Raw genomic sequence first — 19,891 nt, 5'->3', positions numbered from 1 at the left:
TATATTGACCAGCACGTGCATGTGTACAATGCACCAGCGATATTTTGACTGTCTAGTGACAGCTAGGGGAGTTGTTGTCGGGGGATGAAAGGCTCTCGATAAAAGACTTGTTCACGTTGAAGAGCCGTTCAAAAGACTCGATTCGTTCGTGACGACACATCACTAGTATCTAGGCCTCGGGAGCTCGGTCATCTGGAAGGGGCTCAGATCCGAGCCACTGCTCCTCCACATTGAGAGGAGCCAGATGAGGTGGGCTCGGGCATCTGATAAGGATGAACGCCTCCCTAGTGTTCCGGGCAGCAGGAGGAGGCCCCGGGGATGACATGCTGGAGATGTCTATGTCTATCTCTCGCTGGCCTAAGAACGCCTCGGCATCCCCCCCAGAATATCTGGATGAAGAGGCTGGGATGGGAGGATGAACTTTTCGCACTACAACAAGAATAGACAATCAGACTGTAGATAAAGAAGGTGTAACCCAGGGGTTTTATCAATCATTTTCTGGTGCACATGCGGGTACACCGTCGCAGTCTCACTTAGACTTGTTTAGTAACCGTGGCCTCCACCTCCGGTTGGAAATGAAAAGATACGCCATCCCCCATTTGCTTGGGTAGATATTTAGAAAACAAGCAGAGAGAAGAAGTTTCAAAAGCTCAAAAGAAGGAATTGGACTTTGCCTGAGACAAAACAAGTGAAGTGAGGCTACATTCAAATCTTGCTAGCAGCTAAAAAACTGCATACGCCACCTTTAAGTGAGATTCCCTTCAAAAAGGGCTGCATTATAAAATGACTAAAAGGGAGTCATACTCACTGGAAATCTTGTGTACAGCAAACTTGCAATTTAGTGCTATTTAAAATGTTTGTAAATCATGACCTGTCTGGTAAGTTTGATAATGCTATCTTTTCTGCACATCTCCAACATAGTGTTAATTCCACGTCTACTGCTACACATGGCTTGTGTACTTCTTTAAACACTATTGTTTCCCTCCTTTGTTTCAGTGCCAATCGTGGACTCATTATTGGCTCCCTTACCAAAGCTAATAGGCTGTGCTGATGTTATTCGGGGAACACTTAGACTAAGAGTTCGAAACAGTACAAGCTTCATTTCACTCAGATCACTTAGCTCAAAACAAAGAAACATCCTTAAAGGCATCACAATTACAGTGATGGGGTTTTTGTGCTTGGCAAATTACCATCTGTGTGCAAACAAATCAATCGGGCTTCAAGTATCTGGTCTGTATCTTTTCATAAAGTCCCTACTGCTTGTTGGAAGAACTGTATTTGCAGCTGTGTTTTGAAAAGGTGCGGTTTGACACAGGCAACAGCTGTTATAGAGAGGGCATTCACAGAAGAAAGATGAAGATAGAAGAGGTTAAGGGTCATAGGGATGATGCCCCTTGTGGGTGTGGAAGGGCCTGATGGGTGCCTGTGAGGTTAGCTTCCTTATACTCCCCACACCCATGTACCCCTAGAGCAGTGGTGTCCAAACTATGGCCCGGGGGCCATTTGTGGCCCGCCATACATTTTTTGGCGGCCCGCGTCAAATACTAAAAAGAATTTATCAATGTTGTTTAAAAAAAAAAAAAAAAAAGAGGGTGGATTAAACATTTCTAGCTACGCAAAGACACAAATTTGCAGCTAATAATTCAGTTTCAGAAATAAAAATAGTTTCATCCACTTGTTGCTTAGTGTCAAGGTCCAATTTGCGAAAACATCACATCAAATTAATGGTTCTTAAGTGTGGTCAGTTGATGACCGATTGTTCTTGTTGTGGTTCAGAATGTCAAGTTGGGATTCAGCTGCTGCTCAGTGGAGAGGCGTATCTATTATAGTGGCACACAGGGGTCACTATTTGCCTTGTGACTGTTAGCAGTTTTCAATAAGTAACTGTACATTATATCAACCATTTATAATTGCTTCATTGATTTTTACCTTGTTTAAATCATTCACTGCCATTGGCGGAAAAAGACGTCAAATGATGCATTTTTTGCTGGTCTGGCAATGAATGTAATAATAAATAACTTTAAAAAAAATCAAAGTGGCCCTTGCAGCTTTCTATTTTTCTGTATGTGGCCCTCAGAGGAAAAAGTTTGGACACCCCTGCCCGAGAGAGAGGAGTCAGAGGAACACATATTTACCATTAGGGAACAGCTGTGGGGCTGCCTGGGACTGGACACTCCTCTCCCCTGCATGCACACGCACACCCACGCCCACACACACACATTGCAAAAACACCACTTTAGTCCGGCGTTACACTTGAACCTTGCAGCATTCCTGTTTGTCATCAATCATCTGAGCTTCACAGCACGTACAAAGAAGTAACATGATGAGGAGGAATTATGTCTTCAGAGCTGTCTCTTAATACAGAAGGTGAAAATGACATTAGGCATCTTGTAAATGGAGACTTACTGGCAACAGCAGCATGGTAAAACTATGATTGTTTTCGAACCTGTGAACAGGTTCTCATAAAACTAAAACAAAAAATGAAGGTGACATCTCAAGGCAAAAGTGTTATCGCATAGCATGCATGTCATGCAAATAAGATCAATCTTCCACACACTGCAGAAAAAGTGCAGTGTAGTTGTGGTTTGTGTGTGAGTTGAGCCTCTTGCTGGGAAGCGTGAGTTTTGTGAGCGTGGTCAGACAGAGCGAGAAATGGTTAGTGCTGCAAGCTGAAAGACGTCCGGGACAAACTTGTGTTTTATACTTTCTCATTGTGTCAGATATATTTTAGTATTACGTTGTACATTTTGTCAACAATGTCAGGTTTATCTGCAAGGTTACTAGGTCCGGCAAAAAACATGCTTTTAATTGATAGGCTTTTAGTTGGATACATTCTAAAGGGGCTACGTTTGTCTAAAATGTCAATAGTGCACTCAATTAGATGCTAACATGGAAGAAAGTATTATGATCATTATTCCTACAAGCAGCGCATGAAATGCATTTCAAAATGATACTTTAAAAGTGCATTGTAAGACTCAAGAGCATCACTCTAAAGCATAATTATGCAATACGTATTAACGTAATATATCATGTGCCTAAGTTTTCGTAGCTGAGTGGACATTTATCTGACTTTGAAGAACTCCACTTTCTGTATAACAACTAGGGATGGGAATATTTTCGGTACTTGTGTGTTCGTTGTTCTCTCTCTCTCTCTCTCTCTCTCTCTAACAAATGTGTTCCTTTTAAATATTGTGAACATGACAACGACGATATTGTGGCAGTTTTAATATCACGATATCACGATATTGCCCTTATCGTGACATCCCTACTATTTATATTAGCATTTTACAAATTCATTGTTTTCCCATTTTATCTTAGAAAAAAATGCTGAAATTAGATGCTGTGTCTATTCTCAGCAAATGTGCCATTCATACCATAAAAAAACAACAGTGATAGAAGCTACAGTGCATGTTGAAAAGGGAACAAATCCTTAAAGACCCTGTAAAGTGAATTTGAAGATTTGTTTTAAAATATATTATACACGAAATGTTTGAAGATATTTACTGAAAACATGCGAAGACTAAGAACAATGTAGTACTAATTGTAGAATTACGCTAAACACTTTTTCACCATTTCAGTTGTTCAGATTATTCGGCAGTGGCTAAAACAAAGCCCAGCGACGAATTTGAGCTTTCTCTCCCCCACTATATGTACTGAGCACTTTCATTCCATCACTGGCTATCCGGCGCAATTGTGAGTTAGCTAGTTTTTATTATGAAGCCCATTTCTACCACTACATCATGCAGTTTTCTAGCAAGCTACAGCATGCCTACAACAGATAAACACATCTTCCCAGGACAAAGCAGCCCGGTGTCATTATTTAAATATATTTTGCGCTACTCAGACTACTGTAATAAGCTAAAACGCAAAAGCATTGAGGAGTTTCTAACAGGCAAGACTATCCACTCAACCGCAGACTGAATAACATGTGCTGTTGTGGTTAATAAAATTTACCCGAGGTGTCTCTGTTATGTGAACGCACAACACCGAGCAAGGCGGTGAGGCATTGGACAACATTGCCGTAGGTCTCCGACATTTGGACACATTAGTCTGCAAGCGAACTAGCCTGAGTCATCGTGGCAACGGAAAACACTTTAATTCCTCTGTGGGATAGGCCTTTAAGATGATGTATTTTTGCGGCTCAAACATGTGCCTATAGCAGAGGTTGGCAACCAGCGGCCTGCCACCAGTTAAATCTTGCCTGCTCGATGACATTGATGAACACAACTAATAATTATAATACATTAGGGCTGTGCTGTGGTAATTAGGGCCCGAGCAGCGACCGCTGCGAGGTCCCTATTGTTTTTGTAAAAATTATTATTATTAGGGCCCGAGCAGCGACCGCTGCGAGGTCCCTATTGTTTTTGTAAAAATTATTATTATTATTATTATTATTATTATTATTATTATTTATTCTCCGCAAACGATCGCGATTTTGGGTACCTAAACATTCACGAAAACTCACTGAACTTTGTGCACTCTTCGGGCCCGGCGAAAAATTTGATATTATGAAGTCGTCATAACAACACGACTCTATAGCGCCCCCTAGCGTAGAAAAATAAAAACCAAGCCCGGCACGTTTGAGCTAGAGCTACGAAAATTGGCAGGCACGTGTAGCACTCCGAGACGCACAAAAAAAAAAAGTCTATTGGGACCATGTAGCTAAAATGTACAGGAAATGAGCTATGAATTTTTTAATGTCCAATTTTGGCCTATTTTGGCACATTCACTGTGGTCATGCTTTTTCCCCCTTTGCAAACATTTTTCATCCAGTTGACTTTGAAAATTGGCATTTATCATCTCAAGATCTGAGACAACAACTGGGCAAAAAACCTTGACTTTTTGAAATACTATATGACGGGGGCGGGGCATCAAATATTGCCTTGAAAATGTCATTTGTCGAGAAAGAGCAAATGCTTAATAACTCCCATGTTCAAGCTCCGAAAAATCTCAAACTTCTCATACAACGTAATAGTCACGGCCTGAAAACTTCTATATGATAAAATTCAGTTATACATATAGCGCCACCTAGTGGTAACAATAAATGTCATACTTTACGTTTTTAGCTACTGTGCTGAGCTCGTTGAAGGGATCCAGTTGAAAATTGGTCAGACAAGCCTTAAGATGTTGATCATGCCCCACACCGAATATTGTAACTTTTCGCCAAAGGGCGTGGCCGCTACTGTGACGCAAAGTCTGAAGATTTTTCGTGACAATAAAAGCTGCATTAACTTGACCGAGATGATCCTATCTTCTCAAAATTTCACACATTTGATGAGAGTCCAGCCCTAAAGACATCTACGAACTTAGATTTCATCTTACTGATAGCGCCACCTCGTGGCATATTTTTTTCTTACGAATTTTCTTCTACGTTTTTCTCCAAACACGTTAACTGGACCTACCTCATATTTGCTCAGATGAGGGTTTCGGCCTTCACGGTGTCACAACACGAAGTTTGTGAGTTTTCGCGAATTGCTGTAGGCGTGGCTAAGCGCTGTTCGCCAAGAAAACAATGCCAGTTTTGAGGGTCTAAACATGCACAGAAACTCATGAAACTTGGCACACACATCTGGCCTGGTACAATGAGCAATATTTTATTGTTGATTGTGCTATTTTTTAAAAAAAGAATCAATAGCGCCCCCTAGAAATTTTTAACGAAGCAGCCCCGGTTGTACGTTTAAGCAAGAACGACGAATATTTTTAGGTGTATGAGGGAGCCGAAGACCTACAAAAAAGTCTCTTGGACCCATATGCTAAAATGAACAGGAAGTGAGCTACGAATTTTTTAATGTCTCATTTTTGATGATTTTTGCACATTTACAGGGGGCAGACTTTTGCCCACTTCTTCTCCACGTTTCATCCGACTGAGTTAAGACTTGACCTGGACAATGTCAAGACCTGAGCCAACGACAGGGGGGAAAAATCTTGACTTTTCGAAATACTATATGATGAGGGCGGGGCATCAAAATTTGTGTTTCGCAATGAAAAAGGATATGCTTGATAACTCCCCGGTACATGCTCCAAAAAATCCCAAACTTGACATGTATGTTTATCGTCAAGGCCTGAAGTTATCTCTATGACAACATTCAGTTATATATGCAGCGCCACCTAGACCTTGAGGCATAAAAAAAAAATACCCCACATACGGTATTTTGTACAAAAAATGTAAACTCATTCTAAGTGTGATAACTAAGTCATTTATGAATATTATTTTAGTTTCCACCACTCAAATTGTTCACTGGCTTCACACCGATGCAAACGTATGTACGTTTCCATTTTGTTTTATTCATTTTTGATTGCCCCTTTGGACAATAAAAGTAACATTGTGCAATGAGTACAACGAGCGATGATGTGTATATACACTTTTACAAAAAATACCAATCAGGGCAACTCATTGCCTAAAAATAAAAAAGGACGCTGATTTTTGCAGGTCTTAACAATCACCAAAACCCGTTGAGCTTGACACACACTGGCAAAAAAAATATTCTACATGTAAACGTTTATTATGCCATTTTCAAAGAAATTTTGCTTCCAATATGCCAGTACCCCAACGTGGCAGTACCCTAACGTGCAAGCACCCCAACGTGCAAGGACCCCAACGTGCAAGGACCCCAACGTGGCCCGGGCTGCGAGGGCCCTATATAGCTGCTCGCAGCTCTCGTTCAAATTGAGATTCAAGTGGGTGTAGAAAAGCGATCACCAGATAATTTTTGGACTTGAATCAAGGATACTGTTGCGGTCAGACTTGAATGTAATGGGGAGCTCAGGATGTGTGACGTTAGTAGCACGGGGAGTGCGCATGTGTGATTTGGAGCGCGCTTACCTTCAAGCTAGCAGTTGGGAATAGTTAGCCAATTAACTCATTCTCTGCCATTGACGGAAAAAGACGTCAAATGATGCCTTTTTGGGCTGGCAGGGAATGTGTTAATGAGCACCAAATAAAATATCAAACAGTACAGTCAACAAAGCACATGTCAGCATAGTGCATCAACGCCTCTGTTGCTAGTCTGCTGCCAGCCTCTCACTCACTCTAGTGATGGGCATTACAGTTCTTTTAGGTGAACTGAATCACTAGAAAAAGTTAATTTAAAAGAACCGTTCAAAAGATTCGTTCACCGAAGCATGCTGCTCTCAAATGAACTGAGAAAAGAACAAATCACTTCAAGAACTGACCCGTTCACTCACGTTCACTGAAAAGATTCGTTCTTTTTGAGCGAAACGGTCGTGAACGTCACGACACTAACTCACTCCGTCATAAACAGCAACAAGCAGAGGGAATCCCGGGTAGTCTACACAGCTAGCTAACAACTATGAAGAACCATCGTGAAATGGGGATCCACCACCAATCGGCATAAAAATGGACCCGGGTCGCACCTTTGGCCACAGCACAGCCAGGGATCTTGGCGAAAGTATGACATTTTACACTAAAAACAATTTCCAGAGTTAAAAGTGATGCACAGGTATACTCTCTGGCTCAACGCAGTACATACTTTTCAAATAAGTGAATGTGTAGGTGGTGTAGATGCAACGCTACATATGGTTTTATACGTTTGTTTGTTTTTCCGAGACCGATACTGATTATTAGTAGTCAAGGAGACCGATAACCAATATTTCAAGCCAATATTCATTTAGAGTAAAATAGAAAATATTAGCGTCATTTTTTTTTTTTTAAATGACTATTTTTCTTGTATTTTTAAACATAAATAATTGACAGCTTTGGTTAAAATTTATGACAAAAATTGCAGGGAGCTTCCAGGGTCATCAGCATGTGTCAAGCTAAATATAAAAACTATGCAAGTAAATAGTTCCCTAAAGTTTTCTACTGTAAATTGTATTCCATAATGTCAACAGAATTTCTTAATTTTATTATTATTTTAATATAAAGTTCTGGGAGTTCCCAGTGTCATCACCATTTTTTTTATAAAATGGAAACTTAAATAAATCGAAAAATGAAAAGTTTCCTGTATCTCACTGAGCGACCAATGCATGCGAATGTAGCTAATTTGGGGTTTTCATCAGGGTTCGTAAAAGGTTTCAAAAGATCATCGCAGACGCTGAAAAAGTTTCAGAATATGTTTGAAATGTCTTTGCAACAAGTAAAAGCTGCCTGTGAACATCATACAAATCCTGATTTAGTAAGATGCTAGCTTTATCGGCCTTCAGAGTTGTCATTTGGCACCAGGCCAATAATCGGTCTATCCCTAATTTGAATACATTTAGGAATAATTCCCTGCTGTCAACACAAATAGTGACGAGGGATTTAGAGGCCAACACTTTGTCTGATGAAGATGTAATCTCGGCCCACGATTGAATTATGTAAAAATTGGGCCCGGGGCCCGGCCTTACTCACCTAAAGGGATTTATTGTCATATGATGGACGTATGAAGGTATTTCAGTGACAGGTGAAAGTCGAGCGGGGCATTTTCAGCACATTCAGCAGACACACTCACTGAGAGCTGGAGCACAGCCAAATTATTTGCCCGAGTTCATATACTTTGTGTGTGTGTGTTTTTTAATTATTCATTCAAATTTGGCAGGCTTGCCATCAACACTCTTCCCTGCAGTGTGTCAAATTTGCAAGAGTTTTATTTTCACTTACAAGGACTTTAAAGCCTATATAAATATGAGATGCCAGATTGAGACAGAAATAAATCAATACTACAAAGCATGCACATGACAGCTAATCTCACTGCTTTCCCCACCCCGCCAACATGCAACATCCAGAAACAAGTATCAGCAGCCAGGGGGGGAAAGGGCACATACAGTATGCCAGCATGAATGGAAGACCACCTGAAATGAAAGTGAAATGTGTTTACGTTATGGGCAATATGCGTGCGTCCACGTGCACGTGATACATGCATGCTCGATAAGCCTTGTATATTTGTGAGGATATTTGTATAACTTTGAGCGTGTGTGTGTATGGGTGCGTTGCAATGTGCGGCCAACTCTTTTGATGACTGAACTCCTGAGCGTGTCTGCATCTGCCTGCTATTTGTGAATGTTTATGATTTGCCAACAGCGTGAACATTTCCACATGATGGCCACTCCTTTCTGACATCTGAACCAGCATGGTACACAGACATTTTATGCAAAAATAAACCTGCTTTGACGGTTTAAATCAAACATCTGATTGTGGCGTTTGAATGGGCCACTGAGCAAATATTTCTTAAAGTGCTGGTGTGTGTCTGCGTGCGTGTTTGTGTGTGGGGGTGTGCATGCGCGTATGTTTTCTGTGTCTGTAGGCAAGAAAAGTGCATGTCTTCCACACCCAGCTGACTTTAAAGCCAAACACATAACGACTCAAAAACAATTGAGACATAACGGATGAAGGAGGTGCATTTTATAAAATGGATGTTGAGACGCCACAAAAGAAAATATGGCAAGAGGTATAAAAGACACTGCGAACGATGGATGGCAGTGCATCTGCAGAATACTGCAAACGTTCACTGGACTATTGAGGATATTTGAAATTAACTCATTTGCTCCCAATAACGTGTAAATACGTTTGTTTGTTTTTTATGTTTTAAGTGTCCCAAAGACGTATGTATACGTTTTTTGTTTTTGTTTTGTTTTGTTTTTTAAATGCTAGAGCATACAAAAGGCTTGGATGCAGCCTCTCAACTGCAAAGAACAGTTGCAGAAATGGTAGTTATTACACAAACGGCCAGCAGGTGGCAGCAGAGCAAAGGAGATCAACCAGGGCCATGTAGAAAAAAAGCTCAATTACTTACAATTTTAAATAGATTTGTGAAAATTGATGAAACTTATATTGTAATGCTAATTGCCACATAACGGAAACAGATAGAAACATACTTTTTTCCCTGGTGAAAGAAGAGACTTTAATCTTACTTTTGATAGGTTCCATGCGTTTATAACAATAGAACACAATATTCTGTGGGCCTTGCAAAATACGTCAAAATCCAGTAAAACAGCCGGGAGCGAACGGGATTGCTTCTGTGAAAATGGCTGGGAGTGAATGAGTTAAGTGCTATAAAAGACATTTCTTCAAATTTAGACCAATGGAGTGAACAATATTTACTTGGCTAGAATTCTTAAAAATAATAAGGCTAGAGCAGGGGCGGGCAAACTCTGTCCTCGAGGGCCGGAGTCCTGCCGGTTTTGGAGGTTTCCCCTCTTCCAACACAAGCTGATTCCAGTCAACAGGATCGTGATCAGGCTTATGCAGAGGTTGCTGAGGAGCTGATCACATATCAGCTGGGTTGGAGAAGGGAAACAATCAAAACCTGCAGAACTTCGGCCCTCGAGGACCGAATTTGCTCAGCCCTGTCCTAGGGGCGAAGCGGCTAGAGACAGTGTTCTGCAAGAAAAGAAAAGAAATATATTGAATCAAATAAACTCAAAACTAGTTGTGAATTATTGTTTGATGGCTTGTTGCTTACTCAATTTGAGTGAAGAAAAAAATCTTAGTACCAGAGATAGTTATGAGTTGTTAGGGTTATTATTGTGTGTGGAAACTAGCTACCAAACACCAAACAATGTGCAGGAGCTCAGTTGGGTTCAGCCGCATCACTTGGGTGAACGGCAGGCATTACGCAACTGCTAAATTGACCAAAAAAACACAAAAAAAAAACGCTTAGAATATAGCAAACTTGACCCAGAAGGTCATTGTGTGCCAAACAAATGTGGTTTCATGAATTAAAATGCACACATCAACCTTGCCTGACGAAAGCTAAGTAACACACTCATAACAACATGGGCATGATATGGGATAATCTAAGTGCAAATGTAATTATTGCTTGATTTATATATATATATATATATATATATATATATATATATATATATATATATATATATATATATATATATATATACACATATATATACAGACACACTGCATTATGTATTACTGACTGTATATGCCAACTACTGTTTCACAATGGAAACACAGTAGCGGTGGAGGTGTTCTCATCACTTAGTACCTCATCAGGGGTTCATTTGGCAGCGTGCTTGCTTGTCTGAGGTTTCATCAACTAATAAGAGTGTCGAGGAGATGTCGAGTCTGACTCTGTGGGGGAATCGGAGATTTTAAGTAACTGCTTTCTTCCTATTGGCCCATCAACAGTACATTTGCTTTGCTTCGGAAATGGCCTGGCTACGATGTAGAATTCGGTTGTGGTCAACTTTGTGGCATCCTGTTGGCCTCTCAATAATGGAAGGTTGGTTGACCAGACCTTGACATAGGTCCGGCCCGTTTGGGATTTGCGGTAGTAAAGAGGCTCAGCTGCTCGCCAAAACCAAGCTCTCAAATTTAACACCTTCCAAAACCAATCAATCATCACCACAGCCTGTTCTGAAACAGTGGCATTGAATTCTGGCAATACGCTTCTCACAGAGAAGCAATGTCCAAGCCAACATAAACACAAAAGCATTGCATACTGTAGTAGTACTTAATTTGAGTAGGTGTTTCTATTACATTCACAAGCCTTGGATGAACATTGAAAAAATCAATAAACATGACGTCTTTAATCATGACAAGTCTGAAAATGACTTCCACAGACTGTCATGCTAAAGCATATACTGTAACTTATCAACAACATACAACTGATTGCCAAATGCCTGTGTAAATTCCGCAAGGTCAAATGTAAAGTATTCAACAAGACCTGCGCTTTGGCTGCTCTTCGCCTGAAGGACCCATCTGATGGAAACGTGCCCTTCAGCACGGTTCAATATGCTCCAGGAGCTGAATGATTTTTACTCAACTTAAGTCAACTGAGGCAAACACTGACAAATGCCAATGGTAGGTTAGGTCAGGTGTGCGAGTTAATCCCCAACGGGCAGCAGCGGAGGAATTGACCCAGGAACTAATGGAGAGTGTGTGTCCGTCTGCGTGGCTGCAGAAATGGAGAGGTACCGGTAGAGCTGTTGCACAGAGTCCAGCCAAGAGGAGGAGGAGGAGGAGGAAGAGAAGCCGAAGCAGATGCAGGAAGTGAGAGGTTATTGGAGCAGCAGCAAAGGGAAAGCACAGTCGGTGGTAGCCTTTTACCCTTGTATGTCACACATCAAGAGAAAAGACTCACAAGTACTGGAACAAGGCTTGTATTTCAACTTGCCTAATCATAGTATACTCAATTCCAAACAGAAATTAAATTTACTTGAGGACATCGAACATAACTTCAAAATGTGCGGTTCCATGTTTTAGTTTTGTTTTTCTTGCAAGACGTATGAGGGTGTAAAGACTCACCAACGCAAGACTTCCCATCTGTGTGCAGGACGAACTTCATGTGGCACGAACACTTGGGCCCATGGTCTGTTTCCTCACAGATGTGCTGGCAACCACCGTTCCCATAGTTACACGTCACTAACAAAGAGCACAAAATTCAGCAAGATAACAAACTTTTGTTCAGAAAGAGATAAACAAATGAGCAATAGTTTCTTATGTCTAAGATTTGGAACAAGCTAAATTTGGGTTCGGTATTTACTTGAAAAATAGATTTTAGATCTTTATCTGTCATATGCACAGCAAAAACACAACTGTAGCACTGACCAATGAAATTCGTACTTGTGACCTTCCACAAAGGATACAGTTGAGCCATTTTAAATCATGAGAGATGAATACTGAAGGAAAATGCGGGGCTCGACAAAGCACATAAGTAGGGATGGGCGAGTACCGATACCAGGTATCGGTATCGGGCCGATACCAGCCTTTTTTCAAGTACTCGAGTACTCGTGACGCAGACGAGTACAAGCGACTGATAGCAGAGGCGGAAGACGTTAAGTGAGTCCTCCTTGTCTGTAACTGGCACTAGCTTGCAGCAGTTTTTCACCAAAATTTCACCGGTTTGGAAATACTTCAAAATTGTGAATCTTAAACTAAAAGAGCATTTTTACGTTTTATTTTGAGCAGTTGGTATCGGTATCGGTGAGTACTGAGGGTTTGAGTATCGGTATCGGTCTGAAAAAAAGTGGTATCGAACATCCCTACACATAAGTACAACTTCACAGAAATAACTTATTTTAAAGGACAGCGTATTCAAGTTCGACAGCAGAAATAGTCTAGTATTCTAGTTAGTGCAAAAAGAAGACTAAGTATATAATGTGGAAAGATACTATTAATGTATTGCAAGTTGCACAAGTATTGCACAGTGTAAACGTTCAAGTGGTCAGGACTACAAAAGAAAAAACACGACAATGCGGTTGACAGTCTGTGATGTCATTTGTTCAGGAGACTGGTGTGTGGGCAGAACCTGATTTTTAGTCTTGCTGTTCTGAGAGTGATGCTCCTGTAGCATCTGCCAGATGGAACAAGTTTGAAAAGTTCGTTTTGTGAATGTGTTCTATATTAGTTTATGTTCCGTGCCCTCTCTGGCGCACGGTTGCCATATACCATAATTGCTGGACTATAAGGCGCACCGGATTATAAGCCACACCCAGTACATTTCTAAAGGACAAAGCATTTTGTACATACATAAGCCGCACCTGACTATAAGCCGCACGTGCCCACATTGAAACACGTGTGTGTGTATGTATATATATATGTTTTGTTAAATTGCCACGTATATCACCCAAGGGTCACTTCTGAAACTAAATTTAATAACAATGAATTCATAATAATTAATTATCATAGACTAAACAAAGTTCTGCAAAAATGAAAATATGAAAGTGGAATGACATCACAAGAAGCAGTTGCGCTCATAATCGCAATGAAATTTGCCCTATTTCCTGAACACGCCACATCAGCGTGGTTTCCCGTGGTCGACGTTTATTGTCGTATGTGTGTTTACACGTTGACGACTGCAATTTTTTACCTCCACATTTCTGCTGTGGCTGCTGAAGGAAGCCTAATCTTTGGCACTTTTAACACACCTGTGATGACAGAGTGAAAAACCGCAGCAGGCGGCCCATCCTGTCTACACTCGACCATCCCAGCCCCTTTCTGCCCTTTTCCTGGGCTGTCACAGAAAAACTATAGAATAACACTTCTCCGATCCTTGTCCAAACACAGACAAATCCCCCATCAACCGTGGCCCCAGCTCTGACAGGATGATCTTGGTTGCACGGCAACAGGAAGTGTGTGCTGTCCGTCAGAGCTGTCCCCTTCACATAACCTCAACACTTGGCCTGCTTGAGTAAATGATCATTCCCTATTTGACAAGCACGCTTTTCTTGATGAGGATCATTTAGAAGATTAGTTCCTGGCTGGTAATGTATTGTAAATGTCTTCTTTGAGTCTGTCCTGAAGGTATTTGTGGAATGAGTGCAATTATCCATCATCGGAAGGTTTCCAACCCCTATCACCTTTCTCCTGAAGAGACTATAAATCCCCCCCCCCCCCTTTTTTTTTTTCATGCGCGTGTGTGCGCACGCCTTTCAAGGAAATGAACTACGAGCTATGTCTTACATTTGCAGTCCGAGTTACGTGTGAGCTGGAATCCGGGTCGACATTCGCAGGAGATGCCACCCTTTTGTGTTTCCCTGCAGATGTGTGCGCAGCCGTGATTCTTGTCCATGCAGGTGGGTCCGTCCTTTGTTCCTTCCGGCCGCACTGTGAAGGAAAGACACAGAGCGAGAGCTTTTACTCCTTGCATATCACGCAGATTTCACGCTGCTTTGCACGGCTTACGTCGAGGTAGCTTTCCAACCGTCAGGGCTGGTGAGCGGGGTAAAAAAAAATGTTCACATGCCTGTGACATGGCCTAAAATCACATCGACGCCTACTGTTGGTGACTGACGTGCATAGCAAGCCTTCGCACAGCTTCCAAGCACTTGTTGGAACACGTTCACGTGGTTTAGGCTATAAAAAGGAGTCTGCCTACAGAAAAGAAGGATAAAACTCCCAGCAGGAGCTGATCCTGTACACTTGTAATTTTAATTGAGGTAATCACCATAAAGTTGGAATAAAAGAGAAAAAAAAACTCTCTGTGGGAACACAGATCAAAATTTTATGTCATCAAGTTTGAAGTGCTACAGTGGGGTGTGTAAATGTGACATTTAATTAATGGCAATTTTACTAAACATGGCATAAATGAGACAGAATATGTATAGTATGTGATTGCATGTACTGTAAGTGCTTGATGAAGAGGGAAGGATAGATCTCCTACCACTTAGGATCCTCATGTATTAGTCGATCTCTCACTACTTTGCTCCGTGCTGTAATCAAGACACCCTCCTTGGCTGGCTGGAGAAGACGGATGTTTGATGTATTTGTTGTGAAACCCCAGCAAAGTGACATACCCCAGCTCCCCGGCTCATTAAAAACCAAACACATCTCGTCTCCTTCGCTTTCTCTTGTGGTGCGCAAGGGAGACCGGGAGCTCCAAGACATCTCCATTAATGTCTCATTAAATCTGCTGCCGCTCCGAAGGGCATTTGGAGGTCTGACTTCTATAATAAACCAACATTTTCCTGTAATTTTAATAAGTTGCACGTGTGCATTGTAACCTTTTAAAGCTTGTATAACCTTGTGCATTCTTACTCTTGAGACTTGCGTGTGCTTGTCGTACAGTTCCTACAACAGGAGAACAATCTCAGCATGCCGGAAACAGGCCCAATTGCATATTTATAGACGTGAACTCCAGCTACCATAACCTGTGTTACCTCTGTTCTTCCGTTTTTATGCAACCCGACTCACTAGGACTCAGACTAGTTTGAGTCTGAAGGTCTTCCGTTTGATATATGCAAATTTTCAAACAGTTTCTTTGGAAAGTATACCAGAAATATCTAACTAGTACCATCACATTTTTCAACACTTTTCGTTTGGGTACCGGTTGCAGTAGTGTACGATGGTTTGCTTGTGCGCTTGAGTTAGATATGCTGCTGTCCCTTGATCTGTCGACAGAGAGTTGTGACTTCTGTATTGGTAATGGAAGCAGATAGGAAACGGTACATAAGATGGGATAAGACACTTTACATTTAACAAGGCATAAAATTGATTTTTGAACGCTGTTCAGTCAGCAACATTTAGGCAGCTAAAATGCACTTCCTGTTCGTGCTCTAATTGGATATCAACTTCCAGTGCACACTAATGCTGCATTCAAGCAAATTGGTCAAACTTTTCTGACTTCAAACCAGGAAGTGTGTATGGGAACGCCCCCTTTAACTCAGAAATCCCACTAGCAAAGTGGGGGGTGGGGTTATAAGTACCCCGACTTCACTGACCAACTACAAAGTGACGTCACTCTTCAATGGCGCCCCCTATGGAAACACATATTGTGAATGGTAAAACACAATTTACTCGAGTATAAAACTACATAGCTTTCTTCATTCATAAATATGTGACATGACTCCACGTAACAACCTACGTGACAGTATGCCGTTATCACCATGCATGAAATTTGACGGTGAACTACAGAACTGTTTGAAATGCTTATGAAGTAAGATAAAAGCAATAAATGAAGCTAAATTGCGAGAAGGCAAGTTTGCTGGAGGTCAAAATGTGTTTTGAAAACCAAAATAAAAAACAATTTATCACTAGCTGCCATTTTGGTGGTTTACTTTCGTCTCGAACGTTTTCAGGTCGGAACTGGGAAACGGCAATTGGGGTAAATCCGACGTCCGACCATCCGCGAATGCGGTTTTAGCAGACTGACGCTAATGTGAGATCGCCACACAGCAACAGTTCCATTTACGTAAATCACATAAAGCACGTGTAACAACGAACTGGCAGTGGGGGGTGGGAGATAATGGGACAGACTACAGCTAATCCACCCAACGAACTAATAATGCACATCACCCTCAGACATCTGTATTTAGAGTGGTGTTGTTTCTACTCATGTATGAAATTCCATCCATCCATCCATCCATTTTCTTAACTGCTTATTCCTCACAAGGGCCGCGGGGGGTGCTGGAGCCTATCTCAGCTGGAGGTGGGGTACACCCTGGACTGGTTGCCAGCCAATCTCAGATGTATTAAATTATTCCTACTTTTGGTATTAAAATATTGCCACTAGAAACAATCTTGTGTATGTTTCTTATGTCTGCTCCCTTTTATGGAGTTATTATTGACGGAATGAAGTTTCATATATTGTTTCCCAAAACGTCATCACAGTGGGCAACACTGTGGGAGCTTGGTCCGATCTTATCTTGGCCTCAGTCTTTTGCCTGTGGTCCTGAGTCCTCCACCTACTTTGTATTGCTTGTTTCAGGATATTTTCAGAATGTAGCACTATAGTGTGTGTCATGTTTAGCACCAATGCTCAATTTATTGGCAATTCACATGTGTTTCTATTTATGTAGCTGATGCCATTACTACTAATCAATGTTGTTTGGTCCAAACCATAATGTGACAAACTTATTTGAAATAAACCACTTGCTTATACTGTGGTTGAAACCAGGTTCTAGCCATCAAAAATCATCTATAATTGTATGTGTCATGAACATTTAGAAGATCATTCATTTTATTTGCTTGTATAGTTGGTTCAGCCAACTTTGTCCAAGGTATCAGAGAAACGTGGCCCATAAATTATGAATCCACATCATGATATCAAGTAAGGAGCTTGTACTCCAAGTTCTGTGAATCATGCTGAAAATTTAAGAAGGTTGAGGAATTCAGCGGCCCCTTTTCTCCTCTGCGTCTTCTCTAGGGTCAGAGTGAGAAACCTATGAGAGAAAACGAGCGATAAATCCATGAACTTAATATGGGGTTGAATTTCTATCCAAGTAACCCCAGTGGACTAAAAATTACTTACTGAGGCTCTATTATGCATCCCAAAACTCACACCGCCCCCTCATCATTTTTATACAGCCCTGCTTCCCGAATGCTACAGAGCCATCCATCAATAACATGCCGGTCTGGGGCCAGAACCGAGGCCTTCATCTCTCCCAGGACCAATAAAAGTCACAGTGTTGACACAATGGACCTTTTCTCTGCGCCAAGCACAGCTATCATCCACAGTGTGCCGTTCTCTCACACTGGCTCCAGCTTTTTTATCATTACGAAATGATGGGAAGCAGAAAGAAAAACAACTGTTATTATGAATACGGATGGGAAAGTGAAAGGGAAAAATAACTCAAGATATGAACCACATGCCACTACAGCAACATGTTTGCCCATATACAGCCTATAATGCGGAAATGAAACCAATAACACTCGGACCTTTTCATAAATATAGCGGTTGGCATGACTTAAGAGTCCAACAAGCAGCAGGGAAAGAGTGGACATTCGAAAAAAAGAGAAAGTCATTGCGTGTAAATCAAAGGGAACACTGCAATTAGGTGTGAAAACAAGTGGGAGTGTTCCCAAGACAGGTCATGACCTCTGAACCTGAAGGGCTACTCAAAGCTAATAAATTCCTTTTATGTAGCTTATGGCACGGCTCCTCCATCTCCTTGGAAATGTTCTCCCTCTGATAAGGAGAATGGCACTCTCATATCAAACTAGCGTAACTCTTTCCAAAAGTAATACTTTTGTATGCACGGCACCACCATCAATCAATTATATGATGATTGATAAGTTACATGTTTATTTGTACAAGCGCACTCTGTGAGACTCCATGCTGCTGTTCTTGCTCATAGTCAACCAAAAAAAAATATATGTAGTTACCTGTTCCAGCTCGGAAGCTGAACCAACTGATCTTGCAACAAAAGATCCAAGGAGGCTAAAGCTTTTTGAAGCTAGCGTTGCAAGCTCTGTTCAAACCTGAGAACCACATAGTAGAGAGACTGAAACAATGGCTCTGAAGTAGTGCAAGGCATGCCAAGAGTTTATAGTCTGCTCTGAGTGCTTGAAGTAGTGAAAAGAGGTCTCATGGGCCACGCTGAGCTGCTGTCATATGTCTCAGAGGGGAGATGTTCCTCGGACTGGAGAACATTAAGCAGCTAGTGAGCGCTGGTTGGTCACGGACTGAAAAGAAGGGGCCGATGCATTGGAACTGCCACCCTATTAAAGCAACATTCCTTCCTTTTAGAAAATGGCTCCTTAAAAGTTTTAATAGAAGGATAAAAATGTCAGCACATAGAAAGGAGAATGGGAAAGGATCTGAACCGGATTTGGTCAGGCTGAGCTGCAACGCAGATGGTCCGACTGACTGATGAGTCAACTAGTGGGTTAAGAACAGCGAGAATCCATCCATGTCTTACTGTTCAATTTGCAATGGCTTCGGTAAATCAAGTCTATTTCGGACTGAAACAATAGTAAACTAAAACTACAAACTGTGAGATATTCTGTACAGATTTTAGACTTAGACTCGACTTGATTAATCCCTTTGGGATGGCTCCCTCTTATTTGAAAATTGCACTTTTATAAACTATTCATATGTCATTTGTCAGCAATTGTTCACCATATAAGATTTGCTCTACTGTACAACGGATTGCAGATGTATTAATTTACAAGTAACCAGTAGAATAAGAAACAGCAATAAAGTAGCATTAGATTACCGCATTTTCACGACTATAACGCGCACCTAAAAGCCTTCAATTTTTTCAAAAGCTGACCATGCGCCTTATAACCCAGTGCGCCTTATATATGGATCAATATTGAGCCGCAACAGGTCTCGCTGTCAAGACGCTATCGGTGACCCTGCACGATCGCAGAAGATCCCGCCATCTTGGATCGCTAGCTAATACTAACACTTTACCTCAGAGAAAATAATAAAACAGCTGTTTATTCATTTTGGGAGTGAATGGAGTTGTCAGAAAGCTGGTTTGTAATCTATTAATAAAGTTTGACTGACCTATCTGACTGTTTTGTTGACATTCCCTTTAGCGCAGCACCATCTAATGAATGCATAACGTAACCCCAGCCTCTACTATAGCGCCATATATATGGAAAAAGTTTGAAAATATGTCATTCATTGAAGGTGCGCCTTATAGTGCGGAAAATACGGTAGCTTCTATTGTTAAAGGTTAACTGTTCCTAAAATGGCTTTAGGTTCAAAAGCCTTGATACGCATTCATGTTCAGGTACTGTATGTGCGACAGCAATTGTAAACCC

General features: G+C 41.2%; 1 protein-coding gene across 3 annotated transcripts in view; it reads right to left on the bottom strand.

Moving 5' to 3' along the window:
• LOC144013573 (signal peptide, CUB and EGF-like domain-containing protein 3) overlaps positions 1–19,891 on the bottom strand; it is a 118,389-nt gene that overhangs the window by 38,583 nt on the left and 59,915 nt on the right. For 2 of the 3 annotated variants that reach the window (XM_077512629.1, XM_077512628.1), the window contains exons 5-7: positions 14,363–14,506; positions 12,207–12,322; positions 2,136–2,208 (exon numbers count right to left, since the gene is read on the bottom strand). In XM_077512629.1, coding sequence (XP_077368755.1) covers positions 2,136–2,208; positions 12,207–12,322; positions 14,363–14,506 — 333 coding nt within the window. Of the gene's footprint in view, positions 1–2,135; positions 2,209–12,205; positions 12,323–14,362; positions 14,507–19,891 lie in introns of all 3 variants that reach the window. The other variant, XM_077512630.1, reaches the window with a different exon arrangement.

This window comes from Festucalex cinctus, chromosome 2 (genome assembly GCF_051991245.1).
Source record: "Festucalex cinctus isolate MCC-2025b chromosome 2, RoL_Fcin_1.0, whole genome shotgun sequence".
Classification (NCBI taxonomy): domain Eukaryota; kingdom Metazoa; phylum Chordata; class Actinopteri; order Syngnathiformes; family Syngnathidae; genus Festucalex; species Festucalex cinctus.
The sequence above is the reverse complement of the archived record's forward strand: the minus strand, read 5'-3'. Positions and strand labels throughout refer to the sequence as shown.